The 18227-nt window shown below is 42.8% G+C and overlaps 1 protein-coding gene across 1 annotated transcript in view; it reads right to left on the minus strand.

Annotated features, from left to right (window-relative positions):
• Positions 1-18227, minus strand: part of ATP8A2 (ATPase phospholipid transporting 8A2) — a 1022388-nt gene that overhangs the window by 816947 nt on the left and 187214 nt on the right. Inside the window, exon 5 of the mRNA XM_077484049.1 lies at positions 10413-10458. Within this exon, the coding sequence (XP_077340175.1) occupies positions 10413-10458 (46 nt within the window). The remainder of the gene's footprint in view (positions 1-10412; positions 10459-18227) is intronic.

Genomic DNA, 18227 nt, shown 5'->3' on the forward strand with positions numbered 1-18227 from the left:
GAATCAGTGGTGTACATAGTGAACAGTGGTAAAACAGAAAGTCGGCCAAAGCTTTTTTTTTGGCCATGCTTCTCTTCTGGGTGACAGGAGTGCACTTATTTCTGATCTCTTGTAACCTTGATTGAGCCCGCTGTTAGCCAATGTTACGAAGCTAATCCAGGCTCTGCAGAGATACCAACGTTAAGGTCAGTATACCACCCAGATGCCTTACCATCAGCTAGCTAGCTCAGCCTCTCAGCATGCCAGCAGCTCCCGCCCCCTCCATAGCCTGGCACTCCAGTGAGCACTGGAGGAGCACAGCAGACAGAGGCGATGGAAAGTCACTCCATAAAGACTGCGAACTGAGCAACCATACGATTGCTTAAAGTGGTTTGGTACCTAAAAATGAAAGTTCATGTTATTAAAATCAACAGATAGCATACTTACCTAAACGAACCCTGAAAAAAAAAAATATTATTTACTTACCTTTTATTTCTGATGTTTCAGCTGACTTCCGGGTTGTCCTCCCGTGGGAGTAGGCGTGGCTATCGTCCTCGCAATGGTCCCTGGGAAATTTCCCAAGAATCCATGGGGGACAATGAAAGTTTTTCTTTCCTTGTCACTGCTCTCACTGAGCATGTGCAAGATGGAGCGGAGCATGCTGGGAGCTAGACGTCATCATATACCAGGAAGTAAATGCCTGTGGGCTTCAGACGCCCACAGTTAAAATGGAAAACGCCAGAGCAGGTTTTTATAAGTCATCCTGAGGAAAAGATTTGTCGCGCCGGGGGTCAAATAAACGCCGGACGTGGATGCCAATCGAAGGTAGCACTCGCCCACCAGTGAGACAGGTAATAAAAAAATAAAAAAAGAGCGGAATCCCGCTTTAATTCTCAATCTTAGAGTCAGTGGGGGACAGCCGCAGCATTAACCTTACCTTATTCTTCTACCTTTAGACTAAAGGCTGGTACACATGGGCCACATATTGGCCAGTATTTGGCCCGTGTGCACAGAAGCCTGTCCAGCTTCAGTCGGGCATGCTGGAAAAAGTGCAGCCAATCGGCATCCGATCAGAGCTCGCAGTCAATGGGCTACGAGAGCTGAACGGTGTGTTCTGGCGAAGGAAGCGGTCCCCCTGTCAGAACGCAATAACATAGAAGGGAGATTGCTGTACTAACATCGCTCCTAACTAGCCCGATGGGTTGAACGCAAAAAAAACAATGTAGTGTGTACCAGGCATTAGGTATTAACCCTTGCAGTGCAGAAGGTGCCCACTGCAAGGGTAGCCTTAACAATTTTAGAGTTCAGCTCTAACTATGCAGAGTTTAGATGAAACACTAGGTGAGGCTCTGTATCAGCCTCCTCCTCCTCTTTAAACCTCCTTTTTAAAATGTATCTAGAACCATGAACTACAATTTGGTATATTTGAGCTTACCAGTCCTTAGATGTGTTGTCTGTATTAGGTTTATTTTTTTCAAACTTTTTGTACTTAGCATCATACTAGGCTGCTTTCCTTATTTGGACTACAAACTCTTACCTCTCTCCTAATCTCTATTACAGGGGTCTTCGAACTACGGCCCTCCAGTTATTCAGGAACTACAATTCCCATCATGGTTAGCCATGTCTGTGAATGCCAGAGTTTTACAATGTCTTGTGAGATGTGTAGTTCTGCAATAGCTGGAGAGCCGTAGTTTGAAGATTCCTGCTCTATTACATAGATACTTCAAGATTTCTAGAAACATCAACCCGCTGGTTTGAACAAACAAAAAAAAAAAAACTCCTGTGTGTACCAGGCATTACGGCAGCTGCTCAGCCTGTATAAAGTAATGACAGGCTGACAGCAGCTGTTGTTCAAATATAGCCACACACCAATCGGTTACCTCTAGCAACAGACGAAAAACAAGCTCTGGACTGCCGCACTCTTCAGAAGACCACTTTCTTTTATTGGAAAATCACATGTTCGCTGTGTTTGTTGAGCTGTGATGTGATTTTCCAATAAAAAAAAGTGGTCTTCTGAAGAGTGCGGCAGTCCAGAGCTTGTTTTTCATCTGTTGCTAGTGGTAACAGCCAGCATCTGTGGCTTCCCAGCCGAAGAGACAGTTTACAGCCTGCATGTGTGCTCCTGGAGCGGTGAGATCCCTTCTCCTTCACACCAATCGGTTACCTGCATTATGGAGGAATGTCAAAGTCTAGGCACATCTGACTGCATCCAAACTCAGACATCCATCCCTAACCGCAGGTTACAGCTTTGTTTGCAGCTACATGCAAACAGCGACAGCTGCTATCAGCCGTCATTACTTTGTACAGTCTGAATGCATGCACCTGCTGATTTTTGCTGCTGGAATTGGGTGTATGTGGGTAAACGTCTGTGTGGAGAATGCCTCAGTCTTTACCTTGGAGCAAAGGGTTTGCCTATTGTGGCATTATCCATAATACAAAGTAAAAAATCTAACAGGAACCCCAGAGATATCATAACTGCCATTTGTTATCAGTATCTCCTGTATCTTCATTATTTATCAAAAACTCAAACATCAGTTTGGGTATACCTTTAAATCAGACTGATCCTTTGTATGTAAATGTATAGCTAAACAAATGATTGAAAGGACTGTCAGTCCCCTTTAACTGGCTTAGCTGAGTGATTTCATTAATATCTTCAATTGTTTAATCCCCTTATTCATCGGTATCGTGCTTTGTAATTAGTCTAGAGTTAAGTGCTATTAATGTATTAAATAAAGTTAGCTACACCATATTAAAGGAAATGTTTTGATATCATTAAGTCTAATATGTGAGCTTTGTGTACCACATTTAATTCAATTAGAAGCTCTGCACTCGTTTTCTAACATTTGTTACAGATATTGGCCAGAATAGTATTCTGGCCAAATGCACGTTGAGAAAACTCAACACAATGTTTTGCACCGTGCTATGAATCTCATTGGTAGGCTCAGTGTCGCAGAACCACTAAGAGCCGGTTCACACAGCGGGCAATGCGAGGCGACACGACTCGCCTCGCCTCGCTCTTGCAAGTCGCCCCCGTTCTGTACAATGGAACCGTTCTGAGAGGAGCGACTCGAGTCGCTCCGACTCAGAAAAAAGGTTCCTGTACTACTTTTGGGCGACCTCGGGGCGATTTGCATTGACTTCTATACAGAAGTCATCCGCAAGTTGCTGCTGAGGTCGCGGCAGGTCGCAGCGAGGCAAGTCGGAGTCGCCTCGCCTCGCCTGCAGTGTGAACCGGCCCTAAGCTGAACCACTGAGCCACTGAACCACTGAGCGCTCATAATTGAAATGCTGTTGAAAAGTTCTAACAGGATGTTTTCATTAGACTCTGGGCAATCAGACCTAAATCTGAACTCCAAACAGCTAAATACACAGAAGAAATATGAATACATTTTTTATATACTTTATTTTTTTAAGGCACTGTGTGTATATATATATATATATATATATATATATATATATATATATATATATATATATATATATATATATATATATATATATACACACACACACACACACACACACACATATACACATACTCACAGTGCCTTGAAAAAGTATTCACACCCCTTGAAATTTTCCACATTTTGTCATGTTACAGCCAAAAACGTAAATGTATTTTATGTGATAGACCAACACAAAGTGGCACATAATTGTGAAGTGGAAGTAAAATGATAAATAGTTTTCAATTTATTTTACAAATATATGAAAAATGTGGCGTGCATTTGTATTCAGTCCCCTTTACTCTGATACCCCTAATTAACATCTAGTGGATCCAATTGCCATCAGAAGTCACATTATTAGTAAATAGAGTCCACCTGTGTGTAATTTAATCTCAGTATAAATACAGCTGTTCTGTGAAGTCCTCAGAGGTTTGCTAGAGAACCTTAGTGAACAAACAGCATCATGAAGGCAAAGGAACACACCAGACAGGTCGGGGGTAAAGTTGTAGAGAAGTTTAATGCAGGGTTAGGCTATAAAAAAAATCCCAAGCTTTGAACATCCCACAGAGCACTGATCAATCCATCATCCAAAAATGGAAAGAGTATGGCACAACTGCAAACCTACCAAGACATGGCCAACCACCTAAAATGCCAGGCCGGGCAAGGAAAGCATTAATCAGAGAAGCAGCCAAGAGGCCCATGGTAACTCTGGAGGAGCTGCAGAGATACGCAGCTCAGGTGGGAGAATCTGTCCACAGGACAACTATTAGTCGTGCACTCCACAAATCTGGCCTTTATGGAAGAGTGACAAGAAGAAATCCATTGTTGAAAGAAAGCCATTAGAAGTCCCATTTGCAGTTTGCGAGAAGCCACGTGAGGGACACAGCAAACATGTAGAAGGTGCTCTGGTCAGATGAGACCAAAATGTAACTTTTTAGTCAAAAAGCAAAACGCTATGTGTGGCGGAAATCTAACACTGCACATCACCCTGAACACACCATCCCCACCATGAAACATGCTGGTGGCAGCATCATGTGGAGATGCTTTTCTTCAGCAGGGACAGGGAAGCTGGTTAGAGTTGATGGGAAAGAGACAAAAGATGGGAAAGAGGCAAAAGACTTGAGACCTGGGGTGGAGGTTCACCTTCCAACAGGATAATGACCATAAACATACAGCCAGAGCTACAATGGAATGGTTTAGATCAAAGCATATTCATGTGTTAGAAAGGCCCAGTCAAAGTCCAAACCATTTGAGAATCTGTGGCAAGACTTGAAAACTGCTGTTCTCATCTGACACATCTTGAGCTTTTTTTGCAAATAAAAATTGGCAGAAATCTCACTCTCTGGGAAAAGCTGGCAGAGACATCCACCAAAACACTTGCAGCTGTAATTGCAGGGAAAGGTGGTTCTACAAAGTATTGATTCAGGGGGGATGAATAAAAATGCACGTCACACTTTTCAGATATTTTTTTTTTTTTTTTAATTAAAACCATTTATCATTTTTCTTCCACTTCACAATTATGTGCTACTTTGTTGTGTCTATCACATAAAATACGAATTAAATAGATTTACATTTTTGTTTGCAACATGACAAAATGTGGAAAATGTCAATGTGTGTAGATAGATAGATAGATAGATAAAAGCCTTTTACCTGCCATAGGATATGTATTTCTATCCATTCAGTCATAAGATTTAAACAGCTATGCCCCACAGCAGAGCTCTCACTAGCAGGGAAGGGGACCTTATCTTACTATTCTGCAGTTTCACTTTCACTTACAAGTCAGCTCATCCTGTAACTGGTCAGTGAAAGGAGAAGAAGCACACTGGTGAGCTCATCACTCTGTTACTCTGCCTTCTTTTCCTATCAGCATGCTCTTTGCAGCAGCAGAACACCTGATTGGCTCCCTGTGCTGCTTATCCCTCCCCCTGTTGGGTATTTACACTGGTTGCATTTAAAAAAATGCATTTGATAACATATTAATAATTACAGAGCTGTATTCATTTCCCTTGTATACCTACATGGAGTGTAGTTTTTATTGTAATTCTGAAGATGTATACCTAAAGGGGTGCACCCATCTAGTGTATTAGCTAGTACCAAGACTTTATTAAAAGCAATGAATAAAATGCAATGTACTCACAAAAGTCCCATAAACACTAGACATAACAGCCTAAAGCTCACATAGTGGGGCCTTGCTTTGCCAACAGGGCAGTCTATGTCAATCTACCATGCTATCAAAAAGCCAAACTCATCAATCCATGCTTATTTTACCATGGACATTCCCATTAAGCCACACCCACATGTTGTCACTTATCACTGTCTGTAGGATTGATGGTGGGCTCTTGCCATCACTTCCAGAATAATCAGACACAGGTCCTTGATTAAAGAGATGATCTGCTCAGCATAACATCTATAGCTTTCATAGTAATCTTACAATGCAGACAGAGGCTTTATTTGCAATTATCTCTGGCTATATTTCCTGTCTGCAGTTATTATCTCCTATGCTCTACCAGAATGATGTTTTGTGATATACACTGTAATGCAATTATCCTTTAGTGTTTAATGGAATGCTTTATATTACGACTTGAAAAGTCATGAGAATTAAGCAGCCCATACACAATTTTTTTTTCATTTAGCCAAAAATGTATGATCTATTCTTCCAGCCACATAAACAAGGTGGATGAAGGAATCCCCCCCTGCTGGGACAGTGTATTCCAGCAGCGGCTCCCGCTGCTGTCAGAATACACTGATCAGCGGTTGATCAAGAAAACAATTTCCAGTATGTTCCATCAACAGAAGTATCAAATGATCGACTGTTGTGCGGGGTTGGGCCGCTGCTGGACCAGCCGAAATTTGATCAGTGTATAGACAGCTTTAGGGTGTCTACATTTCTGTAAAGTTCTCTGTTTGAAATGCTATCTTTTCACCTAAAAAAAAATAAAAGGTTGTGTACATTTTAATTAGAGAAGTACCTTATTTTATAGTCATGCCAGTGTTTATAAGATTCTGTATTAACAGTTATCTCCGATTTTAAAGTTAATACGTATATGACTTAACATACAGGCTTTCTAAAAAAAAGAAAACCTGTGCTGAAAGAAGTACGTAAACCAGCCCTCAAAATTTCCACTTGCCTGCTCACATTAGGCGAGTGGAAATAAGCTGAGGGTGGGTATGGAGCCGTCTGGGGGGGGGGGGGGGTGGTTGCTGCCAAGGGCCATATTGATGCATGGGCCAACCTTGGCACTGCCCAGGTCCATGAGGGCCCCCTGCAGTTCAGTCCTCCCTCTGCACTTTCTGGCACTCCTCTAGCACTTTTGTAGAGGTTAAGGAGAAATCTCCACCATTTTCTGCTTGTGTGGGCAGGGTGCAGGGCCAGTACAATTGGGGGGGGGGGGGCAGAAGGGACAGAAGCCCTGGGCGGCACAGCCACAGGTGAAGTACTAGCAGTGTGCTGCTACAATCTGGCTGGACAAATACACTGTTTGTGACTATACACACTTGCCAAGCTACTTCTACATAGCATGTGCCGAGTGTGATCCTGCACCCGGCACAAGCCTAGGAAGGACCATCCCTTCACTTCCCTTTCAAGCAGAGTTCAGGCGGAGTATCTCCACCTAACAGGCTCTTCCTAGTCCTTAATTAACACTGCCACTAATGCAGTACAAAGGGGTAATTAACTGCCATTTTTCACTAATGCATCATGGACCAGTGGCAATACACTAACCACCTCATGCTGCATATTACAATTAACATGGTAATTAACCACTTGCCAACCCACCGCAGTACATATACTGCAACGAGGTGGCAGTTATAGGCACTGTGACGTACCAATACATCACTCCCTGTTTCAGGGTTTCAGGCACATGCCCCCACCTATCTCTGGGGGGGGGGGGGGGGGGGGGGGTGTAGTTTGAGATCTTTGCCCTGGGCACCAGATGACATTGTCCTAGCATTGGCGGGGTGTGTACTGCTCTGATCACCTTCTAAGAACAGGAGAGGAGGACAACATGGATCAGAGCAATATACATCCCATCCACACAAGCAGAAGCAGTGGTAAGATTGTGGGCAGATCTAGGGGGCTACCCTTTCCCCCAGAGTTCAGCTGTACCCACCAAACGTTCTCTATCACTCCTAATGCTATGCCAGCAGTCTCCCGTCCCTGCACGGCACACAGCTTGAGCACAGGCACTAAAAGCTCATCCACCCCATCCGGTTCCATTACACACAGCTACACACAGTGTAGGGCTGGCTGCTGCAACTGAGCTGCCATTCTGACTATGGATTTCCACGGGTCAGAACACAGTAGCCAGCTATACACTGTGCACACCCTTGCTACTGTATGTGTAAGGGAATCTGATTTTAGCTCCAGTGTCAGTGTGCTTTGTGGGGAGCAGGACATGTTAGTGCCTGTGTCGAGGCTATGTAAAATGTATGGATGGGAGACAGAGCTCTGCCCAGTGACATCTGTACTGTACCCTCCTGCCCATCCTGTACTGCACCCCTCATACTGTGCCCTCCTGTCCGCCCTGTACTGTGCCCTATTGCCTACCATAATGTTCCCTCATACCCACCCTGTACTGTGCCCTCCTGTCCACCCTGTACTGTGCCCTCCTTCCCACCCTGTACTGTGCCCTCCTATTCTGCCCTCCTGCCCACCCTGTACTGTGCCCTCCTATTCTGCCCTCCTGCCCACCCTGTACTGTGCCATCCTACCCCCCCCTGTAATGTGCCCCCCTGCCTACCATAATGTGCCCTCCTGCCTGACCTGTACTGTGCCCTCCTTCCCACCCTGTACTGTGCCCTCCTATTCTGCCCTCCTGCCCACCCTGTACTGTGCCATCCTACCCCCCCCCCCCTGTAATGTGCCCCCCTGCCTACCATAATGTGCCCTCCTGCCTGACCTGTACTGTGCCCTCCTACCCACCCTGTACTGTGCCCTCCTACTCACCCTGTACTGTGCCCACCTGTCCACCCTATACTGTGCCTTCCTGTCCACCCTATACTGTGCTCTCCTTCCCAGCCTGTACCCTCCTGCCCACTCTGTACTGTGTAATTTTTCCCACCGTGTACTGTGCCTTCCTGTCCCCCTATACTGTGCCCTCCTGCCCCCAATATTGTGCCCTCCAGCCTTGCCCTGAACTGTGTAAAGACATACATGTATACATGCCACTAATAGGCTGGGAGAGGCATTCATGACAGGGGGCAGTGTGCACAGGGAGTGGGAAAGAGTAAAAAAAGAGTAAGAGCAGTGTGTACTGAGTGAAAAGAGGGCCATTATATATAGGGGTGCAGTGTGTAGAGAGGATGGGACAGTGTGTACACGGGGTAAATTAAAAAATAATTTGTGATGGCGTGTTTAGGGGCGGGATTAGGGGCAGGGAAGGGTAGGAGTTGGGTTAGGCAACTAGTGACAAGTAACTCTAGGCTGGCTAGTAGCTCAGGACTTGAAATTGAAATTGAATCTAACTTTCTGCCTGTCTCTGGCTTCAACACCTCCCGAGTTAATGACTCACAAAACATGGTGGAATTGATTTACTAAAACTGGGGAGTGAAAAATCTGATTCAGCTGTGCATGGTAGCCAATCAGCTTCTAACTTCAGCTTGTTCAAGAATGCTTTGAGAAAAAAAATCTGAAAGCTGTTTTTTATACAGAGATGCACCCAATTTTGCACTCTACGGTTTTAGTAAATCAACCCCACTGCGTCTCTTTTGCAATAAAAGCTTAACTATCTGCCCACAAACTTCATTTGATTGTACACTGAGCTGCTCATTGTTAGCATGATTTGGCACCAGGATGAATGAACTCCCATGCACATGTGAAGAAGTTACGTTATTCTGTCCAGCAAATCAACATGGCTGAAGATGCTGAATCCAGAATGTGTTGGCATCGGTGAGACAGCCAATGCATGTCACATTTACGTAGGTATTTTGTACAATAATTTTATTGGTAGAGTCACTGTCCTTGTGACGGAGATTTCCCCTTACTTCTTATGCCAGTAAAATGTCACCAGGAGAAGAAGTGAACAGTAATCCTCCCAGTGGGGGCAAAGACAACAGTAAAACCTGCCATAGATATAACATGCATTACAAATCTTTAATGGGGTGCAGATCTATTTAGAGTAACAACTTTTTTGTCTTGCCTCTCAGCCAGAAATATTCAATCTTGCACTTTAAGATGACAACTGGAGAACAAAGGTTCTGAATCAGATTGGTGTTGGATTTGTGTCTGTGAGGCAACACACATATGACAAATAAAAAACAGCCTTTATACTTGCCTGCCTTCTGTGTAGCTCCCACTGATAGGTTTATGATACATTACTACAATTTGGACTAAAGATAGTGGTAGCCATTTTTCTTCTTCTTGGTAAACACAAAGGCTCCATGGTAACCAATAAAGCTGTATGAAAGTGGAAGTGCTACAAGGATGCAGGAAAGTAGAGGCCTAAGGTGACAGGCTTTGAGCTTGTTTTAATGTTCAAATGCAGCTTGCTTTCCGGTGCATTCAACTTGCATTTAAGGTCAGTTTGAGAGTTCACAATACACTGGCAGGGGCATTTAATCTGTAGTGAATGTTCTTCTTAAGCTAGGTCATCCCGCTTGTAGTCACCATTGACTTTTACAGGGAAACAAGCACAATCAAAAGGCTGTTGACAGCTGGTCCTAATGAAGCACAAACACTAAGCCATCCAAGTACAAATAAACAGAAAACACGAAGAATACACAGCAAATGGATCTTCCTTCTTTCTTGATGAACACGAAAAGCCTTACGGCATGGAACACCAATGGGGAGATCTTACTGCTGCTATCTCCAAGAAATAGAAGGATCCAGCAGGTAATTCAGCCCATCAATGTCCACCTATAACCTAAATATCCTGCAAAGAGACTGTAACCAGGTAGCACATCGCTGCATTTTATTTAAGCATGTGAAGTGATAATAAGCCAAAATAATAAGGGTTACAACAAAGGAAGAACAACCAAGCGATAGAAACTCACCTATTGTTTTCTTTTTATTAACAGTATTGTCTGCCTTATGTCTTTTCTGTAGAAAGAGAACATATCAATAATAAGAGAGCAAAATATTGAATATACAGTATAATTATATTTACATTATGAATTAAAAAAATGCATGTAATAGCCAGAAGTAGTTAATCACATTTAACTGGACATGTTTGAATGTTACACTACTCATCTGAGTGGCTTCCTCAGTTAAAATGAGTGTCAGGAACATACAACAGAATTTATAGTCACATAGGACATAAAATTCTAATTGGCATGGGTTAATGAAATATCTCAAGGCTGGGGGGCGATGCACTCCAGCCGAATACAGCGGTACCCACGGCTTACCAGCATAGCGACTCTACAGCCCCTAAAATGGCTCAACAGCCGGGGAACACCCCCATATACAAAAAACCCCAGAAAAGAAGGACATACGGCCGCAATTCGGACTGGTATTCGCTGAGGAAAAATCCAAAATGGCCGCCCCAGCATATCACTCAGCCTCCAGGGTGCTCTGCCTCACTGAACACAAGCAGGCTATCCACTCAGCAGCTCTAACTTTTACCTCAGGACCCCAGGCAGGACTCTCTCAGGTACTTACCTCGTCTCCAGCCTCCACTGAGCCCCTACATGGCCACTTGATATCTGAGTATGCCCTTTCCTCCCTAGGGCACAATTCTGCAGCCCAAACTGTTTCTGTTACTGCAGAAGCTTTTCCCAGTAATGAAGCAAGACAAATGGCGGATTTATTCCAAAAGTTTTCTGACCTTTTAGATAAGGGACTTGCACAAACAGCAACTAAAATTACCGGGGACCTGAAAGCTGACTCTCAAAATTTCGGATCAAGAATTGACTCAATTGAACACAAACTGGAAGAAACAGTGGCCTCATCAAATCAAAATATGAAACATATACATACAGTTCAGGTACAACTGGATTTTACCATCTCTAGAATTGATGACCTTGAGAACAGATCTCGCAGGTACAACATCAGAATTAGAGGGCTACCTGAAACAGTTCTGGACGAATCATTGGCAGTCCAGGAACTGTTCAGAACCATGCTACCTAATGTACCTCAACATTGCCTGGAATTAGATAGAACCCATAGAACCCTGGGACCCCCTAGGAAAGACGGTAAACCCAGAGACATCATTGCCAAGCCCCACTATTATTCCAAAAAAGGAAGCGGTCATGAAACAGGCCAGATCCTCCCCACAAGTGATATACCAAGGCCACCCAATTCAGCTATTTGCGGATCTATCCCTTCTACTATTCAGCGCAGGAGGGCACTAAAACCATTATTATTAGTCCTGATGCAGAAAGAAATCAAATACAGATGGGCTTTTCCTTTTGCGGTCAAATTTTATGCCAAAGGGAGATCCTATTCCTTCTGCAGCCTTACAGAAGGAGAACAACTACTGCTACAACTAAAGTTCATCTCTCATGAAGTCGACATGGATACCTCCCCAGCTAATACCGGTTTGGCTAAAAGACCCACTCTGACAAGACCACAATCCCCACTGTGGAAAAAAGGAAAGGCGAAGAAAATCAAGGACAATGGTCCCACCTGAATAAGGACTCCCTCCCATTATTTTTGCCATGTTCCTCTTTCGGACTTAGAATCTGAACTCAGACCCATCTGTAACCATTGACAGGGGTTGTTGGTTTTTGCTTTTTTTTAAGATCTTGGAACCTAGTGTCTCCCTCCCCCTTATTTTTTGTGAGGGGCCAGGCAGAGTTGATTTTGCTTGATTCTCGGAGGGCTAAGACTTGAATATTTTGCCATGCTGTTCATAACAGTTCATTTTTGTTGAGGGCACCTTGTACAAGGGTGTGCCTCCACCTATCCCATGGACACCAGTAGGTCTTGAAGGGTTAGGTTGTCTAAACCTTCCTACATGCCTAACACTCCCATCTATTGCAGAACTTCGAATTTCCAGATTAATGATGGACATCTTATACCTCACATGCCCGCTGAAGGAGATCCCTGACATGACTCCAGACAGAAGACTACTCAGGGTGAGTGGGGTTGTTTACAATGGGTGCGATCCTTGATCTCCATGGCTGATACCAGACAGACCTACCTTAAAATCCCTCCCATAATGTCCAGGGTTTAAACTCTCCAACCAAACAGAGGAAAATATTAGATTACTACAAATCTCTCAAAGTGGATGTACTCCTAATTCAGGAGACACAATTTCCTATACAGTAAATTCCCAAATATATTAACCCACATTTCCCCCAATTTCATCTGGCCTGTGCAGAAAATAAAACCAACAATTTGAGAAGACTTTTAAATACATAGACCCAGAAGGGAGAATCCTTTTAGTGAAAGGCACTATAGAAGGACATCTATATTGCCTAGTATCCTACTATACCCTCAATAGGGGTCAAGCTGCTTTTTTTAAAACCATGATGGACACACTTACTCCTATGCTAGAAGGCACAATCATTTTTGGGGGAGACTTGAATGTAGCATTTGATCAGACTTTAGACAAATCCAAACCCCCCCAGGTCCCAATTGACTTGTCCAACCAATAAAAGCCTCAAAATTGCCAAAATACTAGCGGCCCATAACCTTGCCGATACCTGGAGGGAACTGAATCCCTCAAAACTGATTTTTACACACTTCTCACTCCCACACAATACATATGCTAGAATAGATCATATTTTAACCTCTACATCCCTGCTCCCATTCATATCTAGCTCAAATCAAAGACACAGTCCTTTCAGACCACTCGATGGTATTCATATCTATCTGCCCTAGTGCACTAAGCAGAAAACAAGGTCATTGGAAACTTAACAAGACCATCCTCTCTAATCTGATTAGGGTGGAGACAAACAATAAGGCACGCCAAGATTTCTTATCCCTTAATGACAATGGAGAAACCTCTGCCGAATGGTTATGAGCTGCACACAAGGCTTATATTTGGGGTAAAATAATTCAGATCTCCACACAAATCAATGTTTTGCCCTGATAGATAAAGCCAAGTTAGATCTCAACTTAGATCTCTCCTTACTACACAAGCAGAGAAGGCAATCCGCTGGAGCGGTAATACATTTTATTTACATGCAAATAAAACAGGATCTCTGCTTGCTGTGAAACTCTCCTCCTGAGTTAGGGTTAACACTATACCTAAAATCCGAATTTCGGGTCAACCCCCCACAGCCTATCCTGTTAAAATTCTAGACACCTTTCAAGGCTTCTACTCTAATCTATATAGCTCTCCCACCTGGTTTGCTAAAGACTCTATTGATAGGTATTTGGATGGCCTTCCCATACCAACCCTTGACACCACACAAAAATTTACTAAAGACCAACTTTTCAGTGGAGGAGGTTCTAGAGGTCATTTAAGACCTCAAAATGGGGCTGGAACTGGGTCCTGATGGTATATCCATTCCCCATTATAAGGCCTTTGCAGAAACCTTAGCTCCATACTTAACCACATTTTTTAATGCCAAAACACAAGGTGAACCCTTGGATACCCATCTCAACACAGCTTATATCACAATCATCCCAAAACCTGACAAAAATCACAAAGAAATTAGTAACTACCGGCTAATTTCCCTCATAAATAATGATGTGAAGATTATGACGAAAATAATGGCCAGTCGTTGTAACATTGCTGCTAACTTCATTACCAAATTTATGGCAAGTCCTACATAACTTCTCTCAGATATCTGGTCTCAATGTTAATTATGAGAAATCACAGGCCCTTCATGTCTCGCTCCCTCTCCTAAGTGTATCATTGCTTAAGCAATCATTTAAATTTGAATGGAGTGACTCCTCAATCAGATATTTAGGCATCACACTAACAGCTCGCACAGAGACTCTTTATGAGCACAACTACCCACCACAGAAATTAGAAAATGATTTTAAAACCTGGTCCAAATACGACCTTTCTTGGTTGGCAGGACCAACTCAATCAAAATGACCCTTCTCCTGAGAATTCTTTAATAGTATAGATCACTTCCTACCCCGGTCCAAAAAAATCACTTGAAAACCCTTCAGAGTAAGATACTCAAATACACCTGGGGAACCACTGGCTATCATGTACCTCAAAACACCCTGTTTCATCATAGAAATAAGGGAGGAATTGGCTTTCCCGATTTACATAAATATTTTATAGCAGCATGATTAGTACAACTCTCAATGGTCTACTCAAAGTCTGAAAAACCGGATTAGGCAGCTTCCCAAATTTCCCTTGACCCCCTTTTATGGTGTCCAATCAAAAAACGACCACCCATAATGGCTCCTTCCCTAACTCAATCCTGTGCACTCTGGAACAGCTTTAGGAATCACCCAGCCATTATCTCAGCAGAGCGCCCCCTCGCACACCTATTCAATAACCCGGATTTCCTGCCCAGGTTTGGAGTTACAAACGTTCAAATGGTGGGTGGATAAGGAACTATACCGTATAGGACAGTTCTTTACTCCTGGGGGTCCTATTACCCTTGATTACTGTATTAAAAAATTGGAACTCCCGGATTCAGAACGATCCTGCTTCAGTCAAATCTCACAATTCTTACACCAACTTTGGAAGGATTAACCGTTGCCGCCCCAATTCACAAAATATGAGGCTTGGTGTGAACAGGCTATGGAGCCAAGGGAGGCATTTCTGTGATATATTCATCCCTCACTCACCCTACAGCGAAGTCTTCCTATATGGAAGCTTGGGAAACCGATTTCAATTACAAATGGGACCTGGACACCTGGCATAAGGCTTGCTCAAAATCCTTCAAGGGAATTCTAATGGAAGATAATATCATGGTTTTAACCAGGTGGTATTTTACTCCCACTAAAATAGCAGCCATATACCTGTCAGCAGATCTGACTTGTTATAGAGGCTGCCAACTTTCTGGGTCAATGGCTCACATTTGGTGGGAATGCCCAAGGATTCGCCCCTATTGGAGCAAAATTTTTTATTTAATCTTCAAGGTGACTAATTGCCAGGTTCCAATGTCCCCATCTGTAGCCCTCCTAAATGCTCATATGCCTCATATATGAAAGGCGACACAAAAATGAATCCACTTTATCCTCACAGGAGCCAAGCTAACTATAGCCAAGGCGTGGAAGAAACCTAAACCCTTCCTTCCAGAAACGGAAAATATCACGGATAATGACCCAAGAAAAATTGCCCAGTATCTTGAATAATACAATCCCAAAGTTCGAAAAAATCTGGGAACCATGCGCAAATTTCATTGAGATATTAGTTAATCAAGATGTTCCACCATCTCCTCAACCTACATTAGCCTCAAGTTAGGCACGTACCTCTTCCCCTTCCTTCCTCCCTTGCTTTCCCTCTTCTTTCACCCTCCTTTTCTTCTCTTTTCTTCTTCTTTCTCTCTCTCAGATTGTTGGGGAACCTGGAGATGACCTTGAGAAACACCATTCCCTTTATAATTTTTTTGGAAAACAAAGTGTTGAATAAGTAGCCCTGAAATCTTGTCTTCATAATAGGGTCACTATAGAATGTGTATGATAGCCCTCATTTGGATAAAGATACCCTTACCTGCAGACCGGTCTTCCCCTATAGCTTAGGTAAGGTTTTTTTTTTACCCCATTTTTTCTGGGGTCAAATATTGGCTTGATTGTCTTCTTCCTATTAACATTAGGCTAAGGCCTAATCTGACGCAGGTACCCTAGATGGGTGAGGACTTCTTGTTTTGTGTAGGTAGAAACAGTCCTACAAATGTTGTACACACAAGCCTGTGTAGGTGACAAATGTGTGCATTCCCTATACCTATATAGTCTCAGTGCTCAAAGCATCAAACAGGAAAGTCTGAAGAGGTTCATATTTGTGGCAGTTTTCAGCAGGTAGAACAGAAGCATTCTCCTCAGATAATCTGCATGTTTCACTCAACAAATGTTAAGTGCATTTTTTTAAAGCTGAACTCCAGGATAAACAAATCTTGTCTAAATACAAGAGTCATGTTTATTCTTACTTGACCCTTGGTGTGATTTGTTTATTTCTTCCAGATCTGTGCAATAATCCAGTGTGAAACTTTGCCTCTGTACACGAGTTTCAATAAAGACCGGTCACTGTTTCTCTTTCTTCTTGTGAAGGGTTACTGGTCTTGTCTCCGCCCCCTCCTGTCGTTTTCTTCAGGGATCCTGTAGTGGGTGGGGCCAGCTGGGCCCCTCCCACAGCTCTGCTCTCTGCAATGGCCACAGAACAGTGATGATGTCACAAGTCAATATCTGGGTTTTTAGAGGCATTTTAAGGACGGAAAGTGGATTTATAACCTTTGTAGCTATTGAAGAATATACTTAAATGAAAGTTTTTGTTCCCGTAGTTCGGTTTTAGGACTTTTTAAGGCCTCTTCCTCAGGCAAAGTATCTATTCTAATAGCTAAAATAGACAGGGTTACTTCAAGACATCATTCAACCCAAAGCAGGAGTCACTGTAATACCCCCCAACACCTTTTTATATAAAGAATACTCAAGGAAGCCCGCCATGAGAAATAAACATAGACTGCTTCTGAAAATGCCAGCTGCTTGGTAGACCTTCAACACTGACTTGCAACAAGTACGCTGGCCAGGAACTGAAACTTCATTGTCTGCATACTTGTTCCAGATCAGGTCAAGCCAGAGAACTTGTGAGAATTATCATGCTGATAACAGAAGAACCGAGCAGCAGAAAGACATGAGACTCAGGGCTTTGGAGAGAGATGGGAAAACACTAGAGATATATGAGCTTAAGTCAAATTTCATGAATCAGGTTTACATCCACTTTAAGGTAAAACATGTTTAGGCTTTAGAATCACTTTAATTCAGACTGTTACTTTGTGGCTTAATTTTTCTAAAAGTTAATTGCAGGAAGAAGTTTACAATCAGACACAGTAGGACTGTGTCTATATAGGCTACATGTTTTACAGAGGTTGCTTTTTCCTGCCTCAGAACTTAGAGATACTAAAGACACTGGATCAGCATATAAACCAGGTATCTAGTATTTTTAGACGTCTAGTTCCATCTTCCATACTTCCTCAGTACATGTTTCCATTAGTCACTGTTAGCTATGGTGACCAGTTTCAATAATACATGCCAAATAGTGGACTTTTTGTCTGTCTGTCATTTTAGAACAAAGCCCCCTTGGCAGCCGTGGGACATATGGAGGAAAAGGCTATAATTTCCGGCATAATGACTGATGGAGGTAAAATGATCTACAAATTAATCCCGTTAAGTGCTGCCTCCCATTGAGACACACATGAGCATCATGTGCAAAAGCTTTTGACAAATCATAAATCTAATTAACAGATTACTGTACCTGCAGCTGTGGCAATATTGTCCTCTTACCATAAATACCACTAATATTCACTAAACAACAACATCCCCAGGTGCCTGCATGATAAATTAGGACCCATTTAAACACAATTAACTAATTTACTGAAGAAGGACTTGCTATGAATGCTGAAATCCATTCCGGGAGGTCAAAAATATTTTGATTTGAGTAACAATGCAAATTATCAGTAAATTTGCAAAATATCAGGTCTTGTCTATTTAAAATACATATGGTCACTCGCACAACATTTCAAATATTTATTGTACCAATCCACTCCAAAATACTGAAACTGGGTTGCTACAACTTAATAGTATTATTAAACCATACACCTGAGTGCTAAAACATGGAAGTATTGTGCTATCCTACCTATTTAGTATATATAAAAGTGCTACTTATACATATGTACAGTGGTGTGAAAAAGTGTTTGCCCCCTTCCTCATTTCCCAGAATGTTGTCACAAAAGTCTTGGGGATCATCAAGATGTGTTGTGGAGAAATTGAGACGAGCTTTGATGTTCTTTTTGCTCAGC

The sequence above is a fragment of the Lithobates pipiens genome, unplaced genomic scaffold (assembly GCF_037356315.1).
Source record: "Lithobates pipiens isolate NorthernLeopardFrog02 unplaced genomic scaffold, aLitPip1_a1.2 Scaffold_16, whole genome shotgun sequence".
NCBI lineage: Eukaryota > Metazoa > Chordata > Amphibia > Anura > Ranidae > Lithobates > Lithobates pipiens.